The sequence below is a fragment of the Siphateles boraxobius genome, unplaced genomic scaffold (genome assembly GCF_051911475.1).
Source record: "Siphateles boraxobius isolate OS27281-9 unplaced genomic scaffold, OSU_SipBor_1 25, whole genome shotgun sequence".
Lineage (NCBI taxonomy): Eukaryota > Metazoa > Chordata > Actinopteri > Cypriniformes > Leuciscidae > Siphateles > Siphateles boraxobius.
The window spans coordinates 7,136,685-7,159,243 of NW_027508866.1; the positions used below are offsets into that span (position 1 = coordinate 7,136,685).

Consider the following 22,559-nt stretch of genomic DNA (forward strand, 5'->3'; position numbering starts at 1 on the left):
GTTCCGGATGCCTCCCGGACGCCTTCCCGGGAACGTGTTCCGGGCGCTTCCCACCAGGAGGAGGCCCAGAGGAAGACCTAGGACAACACTGGAGGGATTATGTCCCCCCGGAAATGCTGGAGGAAGTGTCTGGGGAGATGGAAGTCTGGGCGTCTCTGCTTAAGACTGCTGCCCCCGCGACCCGGATAAGCGGAAGAAGATGGTATGGCATTAAAAAAAAATGTTAGCCGATTATTTAAACTAAAATACAAGTGGAAATAACCAGTATGCATGAGAAATGTGTTTATTATTTTATTCACAAATGAAATGACCAAAAACGGTTTAAAATTAACAACAACACATTTATGTAAAAATATATTTATAATAGTAATAATAATTATTATTATTATTATTAATATTATTAATAATGATAATAATAATAATAATAATAAGTATTAATAAAACAATCAACATTTTTAATATCAATACAAATACTTAAATTACTAATATTAAATATATTAGATATTTTTTTAATTATGTTTTAGAAATACAATTAGATTATTCAAATTGATCTTAGGCTTTGTATGTATATATTAAAAACTATTTATATATTATTTATATATATTCTTATTCAGATAAACAGTTGCTGCAAATGACCTGTTAGAGGTCGCAGGCACACACTGAGACACACTGATAAATTAGCATGTTTCTTATAGTGCTTTACTGGAAACTCACCCGGAGGGATGAGGGATGAACCAAATATACCAATAAGAATTGAAATTTTGCCACACTTGGATGCAGATGACAGCACACACGATCATCTCTCAACACCTCAAAGTCACGAAATCCACACCGGCAAACCAGCAATTATTACGCATTCAGACTTAGCAGTGAAATGTAGGTAAAGGATTCAGTAGGAAAGTATCTGTCATTGGTGCTTACAGCAGGAAAAGCCACAAAGGAAAACAATTTGCATAGTCCATGCTAGTCACATAGTCGACTTAGGTCTCTTCTACCTTCCTGACCTTTTATTTCTTTTCATCCAACTCCCGTTCCCCAGCATTGTGACTTCAACACATGAACTGCCGAACAATAGCCACTTGTGTTACGGAGAAAAACAACAATCGGGTAAGCTGGAGTAATCCAGCATCACAAGACCACACTGGAACTGAGCTTGTTGCTAAGGCTGAATGAGGCAAGGGTTTGACCTTTGACCCTGGGTCCTGCACCCCAAGCCATAACCCGTTCAGAAAACCAAACCTTCAGAAACACTCAAGTCAACTTCAATGTCAGCACATCTACCTAAATATAAAAACAAATAATGATATTCCCGATGATACACAAAGAAAACTAACAATAATATATATATATATATATTACAACAATAATATTAATACATTTATGACCTTGTGAAATATTGAACACAACTGAAAGAACAATATAATAATATTAATTAATGACATAAAGGTCAATAGCTTCCACTAATGAGGTGAGCTGGGTCACACTGTGCTCACTCCATTAACCATCAAATAATGTCAGACACCAGTAACTGACACACAACAGCTCTTACACAACTTTAAAACGACATTTGAAGGCTCTAAAAGTTCTCATACACAACTTTGTTCTATCGACCTTAGCCACTGCCAGGGTAGACACCATATTTAATTGTAGACAAAACATTGATAATACATAAAAAAACTCAAGACCTTTTGTATTAACAACATATAGGAAATGTATTTAGGTCACAAACTGCCGTTTTTCACAAACTGAAAAACAGTTCTCTCTCATAAATACCATTAAAGGGTTAGTTCACCCAATAATGAAAATGACCCAGTAATTTACCCAGCCTCAAGCCATCCTGGGTTTATGACTTTCTACTTCCAGCCAAACACAACCAGAGTTTTATTTAAAAATATCCTGGCTCTTCCAAGCTTTATTATCGGAGTGAATAGTAAGCCTAAAAAAAAAAACCCACACACATACATTATAAAAGAAATCCATACAGGTCCAGGGAGTTAATAAAGGCCTTCTGAAGCGAAGCAATGCTTTTTTAGTAAGAAAATATCCATATTTACAACTTTATAATCTATAAATCACTGGTTTACGGTAACGTCTGTACGCGAGTCTAGTTCCGGCAGAAGAGTGACCTCTGACCCGACGCATAACGTAGGATGTAGGAGTAGCGTAAGCTTAATTGAGAGAAGACGCCTCTCGCTGTTCAAACAAAATAGGGCTGGGCAACAAACTCAAGCTTCGACATTTCTCTTTTATTTAAATGTAATAACATTTCTTCTAATTCGAGACTGGTGTTTTGTTTTGCTCTATACCCTGCGCTTCCGCGTTCATCAATGCGTCATACTCTTCATAGGTCAGAGGTCACTCTTCCACCGGAACTAGACTCGCGTACGACCGTTAGCCGGAAGCCAGTCATTATAGTTTATAAACTACTGTATACTAAAATCACACTCTAACGGCTAATATTGCCCACAACCCATTGCACATTGGAAGAGGATCCAATTAACTATAAACAAATTAAAAATAGTTAAAAAACTACAAACATGGGGGATGTGCAAGTCTGGCGGTTAAGTAGAGAGGTTTAGATAAAGGGGTTTGAGTAATTATCAGTATCTAACTTGACAAAAGATATTTATTCAATGTTATCCACATTATATTTCATCTGTAACAATATTGTAAACTTTGTAAAGATATGTTTGGTCATTAACTTTTAAATGTATCATTATGCAAATTGAAAACACACAAGGAAAGTTCTCCTCATGAAAAACCCACGACTGGCAGATCAACATGCTACTACATATCTCACCGAAACGGTAGGAAATTAAATTAAATTGAATGTGGAAGATTTTAACTGTGAAAAATTGATTGATGGTGTAGTTTAAACGGTGACAGGATGCACGTAACTAAACGACAGAGCTGTCCGTTAAAAAGCACTATTATGTAGTAGTATGACCCAAAACTTGCCTACTCCTCTGCTAAACACACAAAAGTACTTTTTCTTCACAAAAAGAGTACATACTTTTAGGGCGTAGTATAAGGCAGCGATACTGCGCAATTGGGACGCAGTAAATTATTTGAGAGATTTGTTTCGTTCAAAACACTGACTCATCCAGTAATGAAACAAGTAAAGTGTTTATGAGTGAGTATTTTAAGTAACATTTTAAAAAAAAAATTTTTTTTTTACATTTTTCACATAATATTGTTTTAATTTCACCTTTATTTACATCAAATTTTAAACAGTTTTTAATAATTTGTTTATACAATAACAACACTGCATACATGTGACCTTGAAGTTCAATTTGCATGTTAAAAATAAAAAGCTAATTAAAAGAAATCCCATCAACCAAGGTTTTGGCACTAGGCCAGATAGCCAGGCATATCTTTGTGTTTTACATACTAATCCTGGAACAAAAGACTACACACAAAGAGACGGAAAGTGAGATATTGTACTTCCGCCAAATGTGTATGCCAAGAATTGTCCTTTTTGGGAGTCAAAATAGTGTTTGAAGATCTGCAATATGGGCTCGATGTGGGCCCAACATCTTTCTGAACAAGAAAACAAGCTGAACGTAACATTTTTCTGTACTATGTTTACCCATAACTATAGATCAGATACTCATGGGCAGTCAGGACTGCAATGAAAATACAGACTGCAACAACACTTTCTACCCTTAATCGATGTGGAATTAAATGGTTGGCTGGTTTGTACCGAGTGGGGAAGGGAGGACAGAACAAATTGAGGTGAATCAAGGAACATGACCAATACAAATCTACAAAAAACAGTATTAGAGGACATATGTTGAATAATGTGACAGTGAATGATGACTGAAAACTCTTGCGTTGATGTCAAAAGCATTTCTTTCTCATTTATAACAGGTATAAGGGTTACTAGTGTGCTCTTACATATTGTGCAAAAGTGCTCATGCAAGCAAATCGATTCATCGCGATTCGTGGGTCGATTCCAATATTTTCCGAATGCATCGCCATTCTCTCTCGAATCGCTTCTGAGCTTAGTTTTTGACAGCAGATGGCGTTCTAGGCTAGTTTTTAACCGCACGCTCAAATGCTCACGAATAAAAGCGCTCGTGTGTTCGGCTGAATCTGAGAATGTACTTGCACCGAATGCTTTTATGACGCCAGATTAATGTAAAACACCCTTAATTCGCTTCAACCTTTTCGAACTTTATGATTGATTATTTCATAGAAGGTTCAAGTGGTGTGTCTAAGGCATTGGAAGCCAGCAAAGTACGGCTGTTTCTAAAGCATGCATTGCCATCTGCTGATAAAAACTAAGTTCAGAATCGATTCGAGAGAGAATCGCGATGCATTCGGAAAAACTCAGTATCGATCCAGAATAATTTCTCGATTCACGATGCATTTACGACCACGATTTATTGTACCAGCCTTAGTACCTATAGTGTAAAAAAAGACCAAAAGGCAAAAATAAAACTTAAGTATGTAGTGTTCTGACTCAACATCAACAAACTCCCTGTTTTTGAGCTCTCCACATAGGCTATCGCCAGCAAATGTAGCGACACTTCAAACGCACAAAGTGATAATGAGTCAAAGATCAGCATTCCAGCCCAACAAAGCCGACTCAAATCCTCTTCTCCGGCTTATCTTTCCCTTCCAGCCCGCAGGCCTGTGCTCTCCACACCAGAACCAACATAACGTGGGTCCTAAATAGCTCTCTTGAGCTGTTTATTCCCCCAGCATGCAACACAATGGCCCTGCAGTGCTGGAAACAAGAGTCGGAAAGCTTCTCCTCTCCACCGCTGCCTCGCTCTTGTTCTTCGAACTCTCCCCTTTCTGTGACTCTCTCTACCGCCCTCCCTCTTCCAGTCTAACGCCAGACGAAGAGTGAGTCAGAGCGGCGAGTACGCCAGAGGGCATGTTGGAGGACAGGACAAGATTTTACCGGGCCAGACTGAGTTTGAGTCCACTGCGAGACCTTGTGGCGGTTAGAGGGATTTGGGTGAAATCTTTAGAGGAATTCAGAGGGTTGGTCCAACTTCCCTCAACTGAATGGGGGAGAACTAAATGAGAAACACAGCATGTGACCAAAAAGGCTGAAAGAAAAGTGAAAGACTCAAATACAAACTCTAAAACCACAACAGCAGGGTGCTTGCAGTGATGACATCGTTTTCCAACCCGGAAGTTAGCATCACCCTGGTTCCCTCGACAAAAAGTCAACAGGATTTTCCCATTGGCTTTTGGAAATATTGCAGAAAATATGCTCTGTGACCAACAAAAGTTTATGATTCTTACACATTTTTGTTGATCACATATTAACACACCTTGAATTTTGATGCTTAAAGTTGTCATGAAATCAAATTTTACCATTAATATTTTTATATGTAATACTGTAGTGTTTATTAAAAATGGTTTATCTGTGCACTTCATTATTTTTAAAAGAATCATGTACCCTTATAATCTTTCATCAAATACGTTACCCTTCCCTCCCCCCTCGAAACGACTTCTCTTCTCTTCCGGTCAAAATCTATTACTAGGGCTATTGTGCGCCTCATTGTTCCTGGGAGGCTCATATAAATATGGGGTGATTCCTTCCGGAAAATTTGGCTGCTCGTCCTCGTTCTCATCGTCGGGTTCCTCAATTAAAAATGCTTCATGGGAGGGTAACGGTGGTGAGTCCGGTGGAGAGAAATCCTCCACAACTGACTGTAAACTGGCATTCAAATCTGCCTCCATTTTGTTAGCAACGCCCAACCTCCAACGATCCAATCAATTCCCGAAGGACGAAATCAAGCCCCACCCTACATTTTTTTCTAATTCCAGAAGCTGTTGCACTCGGATATTCGTCACAATAAGGAAAAAAGGACAATCTCAACTTCCGTTTCATGACGACTTTAAATACAATCTCCAGAAGTAGAAAGCTAAAGTTAGGCTATAAATGAACTACACCAGGTGTAGTTGACTTCAACGTCACCATCACTACGCTTCTGACCACTCTTTCAATCTTTATTTAAAATTTTAGAAAGTTTGAATTAAGTTTGACTAAGTATAGTTTGCAAGTTCACTAGTATGAACACAACGGTGCTGTGAAGGCGGACTAGTGAATATATCAGCTTTCCTGTTGATGATGTTTAATGTCTCCAACCACCTCTATAATCCTAATCAGACACTTATTAGCAAATTCCTTTAAGACACGTACAAGCTTTAAAAATTCAAGAGTGGGCATAGCCAATGTGTTTTATGTAACAAAATAAAATGTGAAAATATCCACCAATATACCACAGATGTTCCTAAAAACTAATTCGAAAATTCCTTAACTTCAGGACGATGGAAGTTTTTCCAGCATCCCATTTTTAATGCTTTATTTTTTTTTTTTTAAACCATCACATCATAGTAACACAATGGTCACAGAAAAGCAGCCCAATTAATTTTGTCAATTTAAAAAATTCCTTTCTGCTAGTAGGAAGTTAATTACATTTACATTACATTTAGTCATTTAGCAGACGCTTTTATCCAAAGCGACTTACATCTGAGGACTAAAGCAAGCGAGTCATCGTGAAGAGGGAAGAACGACGCAAGAAGTGCTCAAAATACAAAGTTCAGGTATTGCTCAGAGTAGTAAAAGCCAGACAAGGGAAGATTTAAAAGGGAAGGAAAGATTTAAAAGAGAAGAAATTATTTTTATTTTTTTATGTTAAGTACTCACGGAAGAGATGAGTTTTCAGTTGTCTTTTGAATGCTGTCAGGGATTCTGCATTACGGACGAGGGTGGGGAGATCATTCCACCAGCATGGAGCCGTGAATGAGAATGTTCTGGAGAGTGATTGGTACTTGTTGGTACCATCTTGAATCGTTACAAATATTGATCTGATATTCAAAAGAGTCAACTGGCATGCTAGTTGCAATTGTGCCATGATATCAGTCCTAAAAAGTTCTTAAACTGTCTTTAACAATCTAAATTTTGTTAGAAGGTAAAAAAAATACCTGCAATTGCCACATCCTGTCAATATAGTTCATTTATCCTAAATATTTCCCAAAACTGTTGTGGGTTTCATTATTGCAAGATACACTAAATTGCTCCTCGGCGATGAACAAAGCAGCATTGTACTGTATTGTTAGGGTTAGACTAATAGTATGACTATTTACCTCAGGTTTGAATGACCTAGATAATACACTCATACCGCACTCCTTAAATAAATAATATAAAACAGATCAATTCCATCTACAGCATGCATTTATATTTGTAATAACTTAACGGTGTGTTGTCAGGCTTATACGGTCACATGGATCCCCCTTCAGCAGAATCTGTAGATAAAACAAAAATACCAGCTGGGGTGAAGCATCATCGGAGCCTGTTTAATTCTGTCCACAAAGCATACCACGCTGCTTTTAGCGTGTGCAGACAGCGGGCAGGCAAAAAACTAGGCCAACATGAATTTCATATGACTCTCACCAAGTACAAGAAAGATGTATGTGTGTGTGTGTGTGTGTGTGTGTGTGTGTGGGGGGGGGTGGGCTGTTGGGGCGGGTGGAGCGAAAAATCAGCAAATCCATGATCATATGCAGTGTGGTGGAGAATGCAATTGGCTGCTTGCACCACAAAAAATGTGTGTGTGTGTGTGTGTGTGTGTGTGTGTGTGTGTGTGTGTGTGTGTGTGTGTGTGTGTGTGTGTGTGTGTGTGTGTGTGTGTGTGTGTGTGTGTGTGTGTGTGTGTGACCCAGACTCTAGTATCAGCGAAACTCTTTGCAGCAGAAAGACAGACAGAGCTTGTGAGACCCTGGTCTCGTTCACAAACAAGGACACATAGCCTCTACATACCTGTGCAGAGCTCAAAACGAATCCGAGCCCCTGGCTACTCAATCCGATATCATCTCCACACACACTTGTCATTTATTGTGTAAATGTGCCTCTGGTTAGACGTGAAAAACAAAAATCACTCCACCAGCAGCAGAGAGTCTACAGACACGCGCAAGTAAATGTGAGTACTTCTCCTTGAACAGTTCGACAGTGGGACTTAAAAGCAGATTTTTTTCCCTGCTGCCCTTTTCTATAATAGATCCGTTGCTGTCTGGAACATGCTCATGGAGAAATGAACCTCTTTTCTGAAAAGCACTGAATTAAAGAAATATGACCTTTTTGCAATTCATTTGAGGAGATGGACATCTAGTCGTGCATGTACTGATGTGTTGGATATTACACAAACAGCGCACACACTCACAAGAGATAGAATACAAGCCAATGTGCATCAAATGCCTTTGTGTTAGTGCAGTAAGAGAGGTAGATGTGTGTAAAGAAGAGAAAGGACAGGCGTCTGAAAAGAAGGGTGCGGTTTGTTTTTTCCGGCTACGTTTTCCAGCTATTCGACAAACATTAAGATTACAGTTGGGTCAAAATATACATTTCCAGATTGATTGTAATTTTCATTTGAACATTCTCAATATCGATGAATAAAAACTGGTCTGAATTGAATGTGAAGGCATATACCAATAAATACAAGACACATCTTTCCTTGCATTGTCCTCAAAAGATGTTCACTGTGACATGGATCGTGACCAGTGTAGTTCAATTCACGGACAAATGACTCTTATGAACCAGTTCTTTTTAGTGAATCAAAATATACAGCACAACTAGTATAGTCTGATTCATGAACAAATTACTTTTTTGAATCGGTCCTTTTAATGGAATCATTCAAAAAGACTCAATCACAAACAAAGACCATTTTGAATCCTTCCTTACTCATTGAATTCATATGTTAATTTCATAGGATATCTGTATAATTTAATGCAATATTTGAGAGAATTTATTTTATGCACAAGCAAAAGGACATCATAATGTTTTAAAAGAAATGAATACTTATATTCAGCAAGGGATGATCAAAAGTGGCAGTATAGACTTGTACATTGTTAAAAAGATTTCAATTTATATTCTTCCAGACTCTATTCATCAAATAATCCTGAAAAAAATTTAATCACAGTTTCCACAAAAGTATTAAGCAGCAAATTTTTATTATTATTTAATAATAATAATAAGAAATGTTTCTTGAACTCCAAATGACCATGAAGACTGGAGTAATGATGCTGAAAATTCAGGGTTTCCATCACACGAATACATTTCATTTTAAATTGTAAGAATATTTCACAATATTACTGTTTTTGACTGTATTTTTAATCAAATAATTGCATCCTTGGGGAATGTGAGAGAATTCTTTCAAAAACATTACAAAAAAATCTTACCAAGCCCAATCTTTTGAATGGCAGTGAATCAGAAATTAAATTAATCAGATTCAAATTTAATGAATAAAGTGTGTGAATAAAAATATAATTGGCAAGTGTCATGTGTATCAACACAGCAGTGAAGCTTGACTGGTAAATTTTAAAGGAACACTCCACCATTTTTTGAAATAGGGCTTATTCACCGTCTCCCCTACATTAAGATAGGTGGGCAAAAGCATTTTATGCCTCAGTGCAGGCATTTTTTTAGTTTGGCAGCGCCGACGCTAGCTCAGCTTAGCATAATGAATGGAATCCTAAGTTGTCAGGTAGCATGTCATGAGTAAAAGTGATAAAAATTAAAAAATGTAAAAAACCTAATTACTTCTTGTGGCCTGCATATTCACAACAAGTACAAATAGCAATTCAGATTAAGACTAGGCGATTTCCTAGGCAGATATTGATTTGGAACTATATTAGGGTGAATCACAGGCGAAGCACTGCTACTTGGGCGCAGTCATATCACGCAACACCTGGAATCCCCTAACTTCTGTCAACATACCGGCTTGACCTGACCTGCCCCGGGTATCTTCGCTTTTGGATTATGTTTAGTTTGAGAAGTTACAGCAAACATGGTAATTACCTGCATAGCAAAAGGTTGTGAGAACGAGAAAAGGACATACACGAATGTAATGTTTCACAGAATTCAACTGAATGTGGAACTGAGAAATCGATGGCTAGCTGGATATCTCTGAACTTCAACACCTCACTACAAAATTAGCCAGTATCGTGTTTGCGAAGAGCATTTTACACCGGAGGACTATGTTGGAAAAATGCTAAAGTTATATAGGACCAGAAAGACTACGTCTGAAGGATACGGCCGTACCATCCATTTTCAAAGTACAGGCAGATAAAAGTGCACATGTAAGTTGTCTTTTATTACTCTTTCTTACGTGAATCTGTGTATTTATTCAGTTGTAAGATAGATGCTGAGAATAAGTTAGAGTATGGTTCAAATTGCCTCATCTTCTATTACCTCATGATGAGTTCAACCTGTTTAGCATGAACAACATTATTGAAAAAAAAAAAAAAAAAAAGAAAGAAATCGCTGTTATCGTTACCGGTGAAATAATTGTCTTTCATCCTCACGTCCTCTGTCTGTTGAGTGATCGCAACCTCCTCCTGTCTGTCTATTTCCATTGCACGCAGCTCCTCTTCTGAAAACTCTGGTTCGTATATGGTTCTAGATCTTGACTGTCAGCGAAGTCACCCTCTTCGTCTCACACAAAATCCCCCATGTCCATCGCCATTCACTATGTCTACTGTCGGAAAAATAGCCAGCTAATATTCACGCCGGTATGTTGACAGAAGTTGGGGGATTCCAGGTGTTGCGTGATATCTCTGCACCCAAGTAGCAGTGCTTCGCCTGTGATTCACCCTAATATAGTCCCAAGTCAATATCTGCCTAGGAAATCGCCTAGTCTTAATCTGAATTTCTATTTGTACTCATTGTGAATATGCAGGTCACAAGAAGTAATTCGTTTTTTTGTTTGTTTGTTTTTTGTATCACTTTTACTCATGACATGCTACCTAACAACGTAGGATTCCATTCATTATGCTAAGCTTAGCTAGCGTTGGCGCTTCCAAACTAAGAAAATGCCTGCCTTGAGACATAAAATGCTTTTGCCCACCTATCTAAATGTAGGGCAGACGGTGAATAAGCCCTATTTCAAAAAACGGTGGACTGTTCCTTTAATGTGAAATCTAGGTCCTGAATATAATGTAGCATGATATTCTGTAGTGCAGTCTGATATTTTGACAGATACTCAAATACCCAAAATGACAACACCAATGGTCCTTACTTGCTAAGTGTGCTCTTAGTCTTAAATATCCCATAAAGCCGCAATTTGGGGACTTGTTTACAGCTATACAAGCGTATTTTGATCCCTGATTTTCTTCTCAAGAACATCTCATTTGATGCAGAACAGCTTATCCGACTCATACCTGCCGATCACAGCGTCCAAGAGGCTTGTAATGCCTGGACGTACATGACATTCCTGCCAGCACTGGATGTCTGAGCTAAATAGTGACAACTTTGTTCACTATCGGGAACGAGAAAGCGTTTATTCCAACTTATCTGGAGATTTGATTGTGACATTGCAGTTTCACATTCCCAAATTCAACCTGGAAAATAACTACTTGCAAAACAACTGAACCCTGTTATGTTCCATTCGCAGCACAATGGCAGTTAATTCAAAAATTAAAACATGAATACGTAGCAATGAACACACTTTTGTATTTGTGTTTGTTTTTCCTATTATTGTTCCCAAAGTTGTTCGCAGCTGGAAACCATCAAATCTATTTTCAATTTCAATAATTTCAGCAGAAGCAGGAGCTTTGTTATCAGATGGCGTGACAAAGACGGGAGTCAGAATCACTCCATTCTATTCAGGTTATCATTTTATTGTTTGATTTTTTTTTTTAACGCTTACTCCGAGCATTTGTGCCTCACGTCTAGCCAAAAGAGGTTGTGATTATTCAGAAAGAAATTGGGAGCCAGGTGGTATGCAGAATGTGTACAACCCATTGCACTGCCTATAAGGAAAAGAGTGGTTTAACTCCGAAAAATTCTATGAAAAGCTCTGTTCATTATAATCACATTGTCTGGCCTCTGCCAGCAATGAATCTGTTTTGATCTTGCAGCAAACACTCAGTAAACACTTCCCACCGTTGAAACCCCGATTGAGCGATTACAAGAGACATGAGAAATCTATATTTTCAACCTAGCAGGCTCTCTTCACCCTTTATTTGTGTGCTAAACCTCTGCAAAACTTTCCACCTCACAAAACCAGTAAAGCAAGGCAAAATAACTATATCAGTATAACAGTAATGGCTGCGTAGCACTTTACTAACTTTATTTTCCACTGGACAGCTGACAGCGTCAAACAAGTGTGGAATGATTCAGTTAAAATACACTCCATATGGTGCATGTTTCACTTACGCTGAGGTTAGAATTCTGCTGCCGTCAAACGCAAGCAAATTTATGATTGTCTCCGACTCAAAAAATCTAACTTCAGTGTCAGATTCTAGGCTCTCATCCAGAAAGATCAGGGATACTGGAGAGAATCGGTCCCAGAGTGCAGAAGCTTGATGATAGACAATACCAACTTATCTGTTTTAAAACAGATCTGCAATAGCATAGAGATTACATACATAGAGACTCTCATTAGCAGAGATAAGAGTCGTGCTCATGACGCTTTGTAAAGAAGGTCCTGGACAGTGAAGCGCTGCAGGAAATACGTCACGATGGGGCACTGGCTCGAAAATTGGCAGGAACACTGGACTGATCTAAATTATGCTACAGTTCTTTTCTTAAAGCCTCTTCTTTCATAAGAGCCTCTCAATTTGAAAAGCTCTTATGAAAGGGGCTACTGCCCAAGTTGCAACCTTATCAAGTGGAATGAGGCAGCCTTTTTAAATAAAATAAAAAAGGTCAAGATGAAAATCGTGGGAAAATGATGATGTTTGTGCATCTAACCCAGACCTAGGCTGAATCTTCTGACATTTTTATCATTTTCTGCACTGATATTGAGCAAAATATGGATTTAAACATTGTAAAATATGCTAAAGGGATGGACGATTTATTTGTTTGTTTTTATTGCCATACCAACATCTATGCTTGCATTTTCAAGGCAAGATAGATGCATTTAAAAAGAAACAAATAGTGCTAAATTATTATTGAAAATCCACAACAATGGATGATAATGTTCTTTTTATTATAATTGAGTGCTGAAGTCATTTTCTCGAACACTTTACATGCTCAAGCTCTTTATAGTCAGATGGATTCGAATTTGCTGTCAATGTTTATTGTTCATCAGCTAGAAAAAAATCATTGTGAAAGAAAGTCATTCCAATGATATCATTCATTCCTGTTTTATTATCTTTACAGTTGCAGTGTGGACTTCCCTATTCTCAGAGAAACAGAATGATTACTAAAACATTATAGTTATCATCCTTGGTGTGAATGGCTCTTAACACATCATAACCAGGCACAATGTGACAAAAACTATAAATCCTACGTGTTCCCAATGAATATGGGACAGCGACAAGAAACAAGCCACAGACAAGGGCAAAAACATTACAGTCCACTAATAGTTTTTGAGAAAACATCAGATGCAAATGTCAGCGGTCATGGTGTGGACAGGAAGAGTGGAAGTGCTAAAAGCCCACAGTTGTGCTCGCCACGGGAAGATAACATGTCAAATAAGCATGAAGATGATAAGGTTATGAGGGGAAAACACACCACTCTGTCACAGGAGAAAAATAACATATTATATACAAGTGATAAGGAAAATGAGGGAAGTACTACAAACTCCTTCAATTACAATCAATAAAAGCATTATAGCTCAAGGTAAAGAATATTGTAGTAAATCTGCACATCACATCAGGCATAGTCTTGTGCTTGCCTTTAACAAGATTTTAATCAATGCCCGTGTCCTTGCTTTCTGTCCATCTGCCCGAGGATAAAATATGGACACAGCAAGCTGTGAGACCTACAGATGTTCAGCCTCGTCCTTCCCAACAAATCAGACACACACTGAGTGATGTTACGCAGTTCTTTACTGGATGACTTTGTGTGTGTACATCAACATAAGCATTTTGCAAATGCATATTAAAGTACACTAAATGTGTCAACTAGTTGTTTCTGTTTTTTGTTAAACCTAACACATCAGAACCAGGGGATACCACACATAATTCAGATATGTTGAGCCCCGATTTTTATGTAGGACATCCCAAATAATTTTCTATCTAATATACTGCTGATAAAAAGTAATATTTCTGTTTGTATTTGGAATGATCATTTTTACATCAAAACTCACAGTACTGATTATCTGACTTACTGCATTAAATATTTACCAGAACTGCCGAGTAAAGAATTGTATGCCTGAATATGACTCATAAAGCCCTTTTGAAGAAAAAAGTGGCCCTTCTACCTTGTTATGAATTAATCTATCACGATACATAGCTCACAAAGCATTCTCCGTGTCAGACAAGTGTACGAATCACTTCCATCTACATAACTAATGAGTGAAGTCAATAATGACGAATGTTAGGAGCTGCACCCGGCCTGTATGCACTTGGTCTCTAATGAAACAGCCAGGTTTAATGAAATTCCTGTCTCAAGGTCTTCACAAAGACAGATGTTACCGTTCAAGCTCAAGCAATTTACATTGAAACAGGAAGTTAGGGCATATTGGAGGAAGGACAAATCTTTCTGTAAGATCCAGTGGCCTCTAGTGACATTCCCATTCGCAGAAATTTGGGTCAGTAAGAATTTGTTTTTAAGAAATTCATACTTTTATTCAGCAAGGACGCAGTACATTTATGTATTTGGAATCAATTTATCGACCAAATAAAACCTATTGCTGTTTCCATTTAATAAATACAGTAAACACATAGAATACATACAAATATATAAATAAATACAGCCTTGGTGAGAATGAGACTTCTTCCAAATGCCTTAAAATTTCTTACTGACCTCAAACTTTTAAACTGTATAGTGTACATTAGCTAAAAGTGATTTTTTTAAAAGTTTCATCATGAATACTAGCATATGCACGACCTGAAAGCTAATATACATGCACTAAAATCCACAAAACCCCAATTTCCATTTCCCAGGGTCTTTAACTCTACTGTGGCAAAGAGCACACATCTCCTCTCTGAAAGCTTTCAGCGTGAACGATGACGCAGCACTGTCACAGGTTAATGCAAGCACTTTCATTAAAGCAAGAGATCAGTCTTACAGTAGAAGGTAAAGAAGATTACCGTGGCTTTGTTCGCATACTTATTAGCTACGGTCACATCTGCTGGATCCCTGAAATGTAAATGTACGGTAAACAATTAATTAATTGATTATGCGGCTAATCTGATTGTGAGGGCCTGATTTCATATCCGCTTCTCTATTGTTATTTAGTTTTGTAGGCAAACAAATTGATCCTATAGGTTACATCGCTGTGCCATTTCACGCCCTCCTGTGATCTTTTGACCTTAGAGATTACTGATCCTGTGCAAGGAAGATTTGCATGTACTTTGTGTTACGCTGAGCGGTCTCATACCGTTCTATGCATGGCTACGTCCTGAATGAGCGATATAGAGCTGTGCTGTTGTCTCTGTGGCCAACAAGGACCGTTTGTGCTGACTGTGCAGAGCTTCCTGACCTTGGTGATTCTGCAGAGTGGATGTGAATAATGAGATGATCCCTTTGGACAGACAACAACAGCTCAGCCACAAGAGAGTGAAAAACGAAAGGGAGAGGGAGAGCAAGATGTTCCTAATGTGTATTTAAGATACAAACAGACACCTCAAAGCAGTGTCACAATAATTACATAATATTTTGCATTAGGTCTGGTTTAAAAAAAGCATATATACATAAACATATATATATATATATATATATATATATATATATATATATATATTTATATATACACACATTTCCATATTAAAACGCAATCTAACTCGATTTGATGTGATAAAGTGACTAGCATCGCCTCGCCACACGCACAAGTTTAGGGTCATTCTGATTTTTTAAAAAGAAATGAATACTTTTATTACACAAGGATGCCTTAAATTGATCAAAAGTGCCAGTATGGGCATCTTTAAAGTCTATAATAGCTTCATGAATATTTATTTAACATAAATGCTGTTATTTAGAATGTTGTATTCATCATAGAATCCTGAAAAAAAATGTGTTAGGGTTTCCACAGAAATATTAAGTAACACAACTGTTTTCAACTTTGAAAATAATAAGAAATTCTTCTTGAGCTCCAAATCAGCATAGAATGATTTCTGAAGGATCATGTGACTGAATATTGGAGTTATGATGCAGAAAATTATTTTAAATTATAATATTTCAAAATATTACGTGTTTTTGACTATTTTAGCAAATAAATGCAGTCTTGGTGGTGAGAATAATAAAATAATTCTTTCAAAAATATTACCAGCCCCAAAATTCTGAACGGAAATATAACTGTATATTAAACAAAATATATCTTCCAATTGTTTTGCATTGTCGCATTACGCAGCATTTTCATTTTGGACAGACAAAATGCTTGACACTGATCAGGATCCGGTTTTAAGATGAAATTTAACAAACTCGTTTACTTGGTTTAAAATGTTTACTACTTTTACACGCCAGTCGCTTTAGTGTCAAATAAACCACTTTGTATATCCTCCTGTCCAGATCGCAAAGCTGATCCAGTTGGCCGGGAAGAGATGACAACAGTTGGTATGGTGGGAAGCAAGCAGCACAATCCCATGGTGCTGTTTCCATGGCAACTATGATGCTTTGCTAATGGCAGGGGAGTCTAAACGTCAGGCCCTCGGTGGCAGTCTGTGTATGTGTGTGCGTTACGTGTGGGTAGAGAAAAGAGGGGGGGGGGGGACAACAGACAGCGAGCAGATTGGCTCAGTGTACCTCTCACAGGAGAACTGAATGGCATGAGGTAAAGGACGACCACGCATCAAAGAAAGGCAAATAAAATTACTGTATCATAACAAAATTACTGCATCTCCCTCGCCACGCACCCAAATTGCCACTAATATTATAATTGCAGCCTACATATTTCCAGTACAAGAATTAATGTAATACAGTACAGCGACCAAAAAAGACGAAGCCTGTTTCCTGATTTATCTGAGGGTGAACTCCGCAAGACTGCAGCTACGACTACAATAGTAACTATGTCAGATCCACAGGGAGGGAGCTGTGAGCCCTGCATACAGTCAGGGAAGTCTTCCTGTGATCCACGCTAAATAAAAGACACTGTGACCCTCTACACATAAACAGAAATGATTTGAAAATAGACCAGAGGTAGGATTACAGTAAGAAATCGAGTCTTAAAATACATCTGGTAGCTAGGCTGCTCATCATCGTTCATAATAAACTACAGCATGTGTGTTTTATAGTACACTTGCATGCTTGCATGTTGTCTGGAACATTATCAGGAACTGCCGTCATGAAGAGGGCCACAGGACACTCTTTCATCCCTCATCATGCCAGATCAAGCTCTCTCGACACCTCATGCGTGTGTCATTTGTTCAGGAGCTGGGTGGCAGGGATGTCTGGCATACCACTGTAAGGCCACGAGGTTGAGGACGAGTCTAATTACATTCAGGGTCTAACAGCAGTGCTTCACAACATGTGTTCTCTGGTCAGAATTTCAATAGCAAGCAGGGAGACACTGGAGAAAAATAAAATGGGATTTTGAATCTAGCACACTGACCAAATTAGAACTCAGCCCTTAGAAACTGCCATGAACTGGCAAAAGAGTACAGAGGCCTACAGAAACAATCCATCATATCCAAACTTCTTCAAAACGGCTTCAAAAGTAGAGAAATTAAATCAAACGTGAATCCAGTTCGGAGTATCTTTTTTCCCTGAAACGCATAAGACTCCCAAGCCCTGTGGAATCGCCAATTAATTACGGTTATCGGTACATCTGCTCTGCTAAATGGCATTCACCATCCATCAATACTGGCTGTACTCAGGCACAAGCAGCGCTTTCAGACAAAGCTGAATAATACATAAGGTCTACCCCACCTACAGTTGTGTATCGGCATTGTGCCAAACACCATGCAATGCTTCTCTCTTTCCCTAGTGCACAATATTACTGCAATGTGCTTTGACCACCAGCGTTCTCCATTAAAAAACAATAGAAACCATAATTTCTGCAAAAATACAATACAATTTCTACAGTTGTTGTTGCAATAATACAATAATCTTAGTAACTGTGTTATTCTGAAACCATTTAATGTGTATTTCCCAAATAAATCTCCATTGTGAGGGAAGCAGATTGGCCCACAATGCACATCATTTCAAATTTGATTAATAGATTTAAAAAATAAAATAAAAAACTATCTACAGCGGCAAAAAGGCCAATCTTAAAACATCTGGATTTGTTCCAAATATGGATCCAAAAAACTATTTAATATAACGCTGAAAATGTGCTACTAGTTGCACTTGTTAAGGCGTTGGGTGTTCTTGAAAATGTTACTGAGTCTACAAAGGTTCTCATGACAAAAACTACTAGGCTACATACTTGTAATGGATCAAAATTTAACCAAAAAACAATAGAAGGGCTAAGAGCTGACAGGATTGCAAGTGACTTGTTTAAAACGTATATCGTCCGCTTTGTGTTATCCAAAGCACAGCATAGGAAGTACGGAGTCATACCGATCTGAAACCGTGAACTCTATGAAGTCACATGACCCGCCATGTTGCTCCAGCCAGGACAGAGATCGTGCTGCGCTACTCTCTTCGGTTTAACTCCCGTTGGCTCGAGGTTTCAGAGCACATCACCACTGCAGCAACCCCCACCCTCCTCCTCCTCCTCCACCACCTGCTTCCACATGCACGGCTACAGGAACTCTGCATCCCTGCGCATAGAGCAACTGCTGCAGCATCCCTTCACTGGAATCACCACTGACATGTTTCTTAACATCCAGCACTCTAAATTAATGACCCGAAGAAAACATCATGACCGACGCCTCCTATTAAGAGTAAACACCAATTGTGACTAGGCCTATAAATCGAACGCTTACAGTCTCGATACTAGTGCATATAATTACCGCAAGCCGTTTTGTAACTCGTGGAATGGTTTCGATAACATTTTTAACATGTCGAGATGGATAACGTGATAGATCCGTTTTAACAACGTTGCAGAAACATTGTTAAGAGGTTGCTAGCACGCCGTTTTAGGAACTGATACTAGCTATAGATATAGGCCTACCTTAGTAGCTAACCTACACCAAAAAATCGTTAAGACATTACTCTCATGATGTATTTTCAAAACTTTTTAGAAGTGAATAGGCTACAATTTGCCCTGAGGTAAAAGTGTCTTGCCTCAGAAAACCTGTCCTGTCAAACTCTCTCTGTGCGCGCCGCTCAAACATCTTTGCGCCCATTCAAACATCTTCCATTCATAAAGATTCAACTTGCAATTTACCTAGGTGAAATGTTTGTAATTTGTGAAGCTGACACGTATTTGCCATTGAACGAAGCCAGTTTATAAACTGCTTGTTTTAAGAAAATAAAAACGTTGACAACGTTCACTGCGTTTCATTTTGATTTGTTTTCATAGTAAAGCACATTATAGGCTACCTTTCTTTTATCTGAGTTTTTGATTTTTATGACTTTAAAAAAACTGTAACGTTACCTAACTGCAACGTTGTAGCATGTAAAATCGTTTCATACAGCATAGGCCTGGCTCGATCGGCCAATTGTAATTATTGATAAGGAAGTCGGTAAAGAAATCTCCATCCCTTCCTTCAAAACAAAGATCCTCCCAGCATCCCATGCAGCAGGCATTACTGAATCTGTGTTAATGCGTTTTCTAAGCCGTTTCATAACAAGAATTCAGTTAAAGCCCGCTTTAATCCACCTCGATCGCTTCCCAGCCTGTGGCCTCCACGAGCAAAAACAGCAGCCATATCGAACATATACGGACACAGGAGGATATAACAGGTGCCAAACACAGCACACTATTAAAGCTTAAAAATAACGAGCATCACAGACGACACGTTAACGCGCCCTGAATATTAATTACACCCACACTGCTTTGCTGTAGCTACATCTATGAGAATTAATCCACAAATTCCTGCGTCGCGTATCATCTACCCACAAGTCATATTTACATATCAAAAACGGAACCCATATTCGTGTGATAGCATAAGACGTGTTAAATATGTCGTCTAGGCGAGAATTATTAATCTAACAGCATATTCCACGAAAGATGGATTCCCTTATTTGGCGAGTCATTGTTGCAGGCCGGCGTGTTGATACACTGTCAATTTTGCACATCAAACAAACGCAGCGATCACTCTGTGATAGTACGCAGGGAAAATGAATTATGACGTTATGTGTACGATATTTTGTCACCCTAAAGCAAAGCTGGTAGTAATGAATCTGAATGGGATGTCAACAAAAGACAGGGTGACATTCCTCCGGGTAATATTTCTGGCTTTAGTGCATTTGATCAAGAAGTAAATTCTCATATGACATCATCTTTAAAAACACCATGCGCGCTAAATAAAACATGCGTTCAATTGACTGTATGCAGATGCTTACCAGATTTAAAACTGTCTCCACGATATCTCTGTTGCTAACCTCCCCGACCTGGATCAAACCGATGAGCACGGCGAATTTCATCTTGATATTCCGGATCGGAACCGAGGGGTTTATCACCCCGGCCGGTAGAACCACGGCGCCCGATCCAGACACCATCATGTCCCCAGTAACGGAGCCCGTTACGACTTGCTGCCCCGAACCCGGTGGTACTGGTGGTGGGGGGGCTTCTCGGTCCGTGAGCGAGGCGGAACCCGGTGCTAAAACCGGTTTCTCGCTCGACATTTCCGACCAGAATCCCAAAAAGGAGCGGTCGCCTCGGTCTCACCTGCTTTTGGATCACCGAGCACTGAGAAGCAGCATCAAATACAGATGAAAAAGGAAAATTCTCGATCAGGTGTCACAAAGGCTGTCCTCCTCCTTCTCCTCCTCCAAGATGTGCACATCCAAACCCGTTCAGAGGGATGCGCAGAACGAAATCACGTCTAATGTTTGGCGAAACTGTCCCTCTCTCCTCCCGAATCCCGATGTCAGCCGAAGATCGGTGCGGTGTCGGGCTGTGTTGTCTTTCTCAGGACGCCATATTGACGCCCCCTGTCTGCGGGAGCGCTCACCACGCCTGCGTGCTGCTGCCCGGCTGTCAATCAAAAGGTGGTAACCAAGCAGGAGCACGTGCGCGAGTCCCATTAATAGGTGTCTCAGCATTAGGCAAATCAGATTAATGTTATGTTGACTATCAAAATTAGAGTGGGATTATTTTGGACCGTTGAGCAATTGTAAATAATCCCTTAGCGCAGTGATGTAATGTGACATTCTCTTTCACTCTTTCACAGAGAACATACAACTTTAAAGACTATCTATTTCTGTACACTTTCATTAAAGTAAAGTATTGGCTGCCATGAATTTTGTTTTTGGAAGAAACACACCAATTTCTCCAAAACTTTTTTTTTTCTGTTAAAATAAATATATAGCCTACCTTTGTTCTCTCTCTCTCTCTCTCTCTCTCTCTCTCTCTCTCTCTCTCTCTCTCTCTCTCTATATATATATATATATATATATATATATTATTATTATTATTATTGATAATAAATAAATAAATGCAATTGTGTTTTGCTGTTTTGAGTGTCTTTTGAATATATGTTTTGAAGCCAGCACATCCACTGCTGGAGAAAATAAGTGCAATTTGAATTTCGACCCTTATTGTTAATTAGAAAAAGCCCATGCGATTTTACTGTGTAGAAATAAGGGCAATTTTGTGAACATCACATTTGCTTTTATTAAACTGAATTAGATATCAATCAGCTCAATGCTCAATCAGCATTGGCAATAAAGCATATGAGTTAAAGACTACGCAGAAAACAATTGCCTAATCACTAAGACTCACAGTTTTCCTTCACTGAGAACCTTGCTATTGTGATGTTTTAATTTTAGCACTGCAGCAGAAAGCTGTGAATGGGGACGTGAGCTTTCCTTCACTCAGAAGGACACCAGTCCTGCCTCATTTTGGCACAAGCACAGCTAATGTTTTAAAGTCTGTCTGTCTGAATGAAAGTGAGCTTTTCCTAAGCCCTCTCCTCATCCCCCAACCCCTTTCTTCTCTTCTCCTCTTTCTTTATTTCTTTTCTCCCTGTGTCTCTTCCTCTCTCACTCTCATTTGCTTGCATCCCGTTCTCTCAAAATAGAAAGGATCTTCAAAAAAAGATAAAAGCTATTGCTGACATTCAAAATTCAGCTATAGACCAATCCTAAAACAGCAAAACGAAGATAATCCATTCTGCTTCTTATTATCTTAACAACACTTATGGATTTGCAAATAGGGTATAAAGCAGTTTAAGATGTTCTAGACTGAGGTATGAAGTAGTTTTATTTGACTTTCACTTACTATCTTACAGTACATTTCCTTATCTCCCAAAAGTCCCTTTACAAGCAATCTCATCCCAAGTTTAAAAAAGGTAGAGATAGACATAATTCCTTTTTTAGTGTTGGGGAGAAGAATATATGGAGTGAAGGAGAGGAGGAGGGGTGGGGAGGGGGATGGGCTCTGCTCAGAGGAGGAGGGGAACAGAAGGGACCGGCAGCTGGATAGTGAAGAAGAGTCTTCGGCCAATACAATGGCTGACAGGAGGCTGAGTCTGCGCTTTACGTCCCGTCACCAGACTGAAACCTGCAAAGCTCAGACACACCGATGCAGAACACATGAACAGCATCTGTTAAATATATGTTGTGTGTATTTTTAATTGGGGTCGTTAAGATTATTTAT

At 38.8% G+C, this 22,559-nt stretch overlaps 1 protein-coding gene across 3 annotated transcripts in view; it reads right to left on the reverse strand.

Annotated features, from left to right (window-relative positions):
* nbeaa (neurobeachin a) overlaps positions 1 to 20,894 on the reverse strand; it is a 136,736-nt gene extending 115,842 nt beyond the window's left edge. For all 3 annotated transcript variants that reach the window (XM_077242264.1, XM_077242263.1, XM_077242262.1), the window contains exon 1: positions 20,303 to 20,894. In XM_077242264.1, coding sequence (XP_077098379.1) covers positions 20,303 to 20,584 — 282 coding nt within the window. In that variant the 5' untranslated portion in view covers positions 20,585 to 20,894. The remainder of the gene's footprint in view (positions 1 to 20,302) is intronic.
* Positions 20,895 to 22,559: the final 1,665 nt, after the last annotated feature.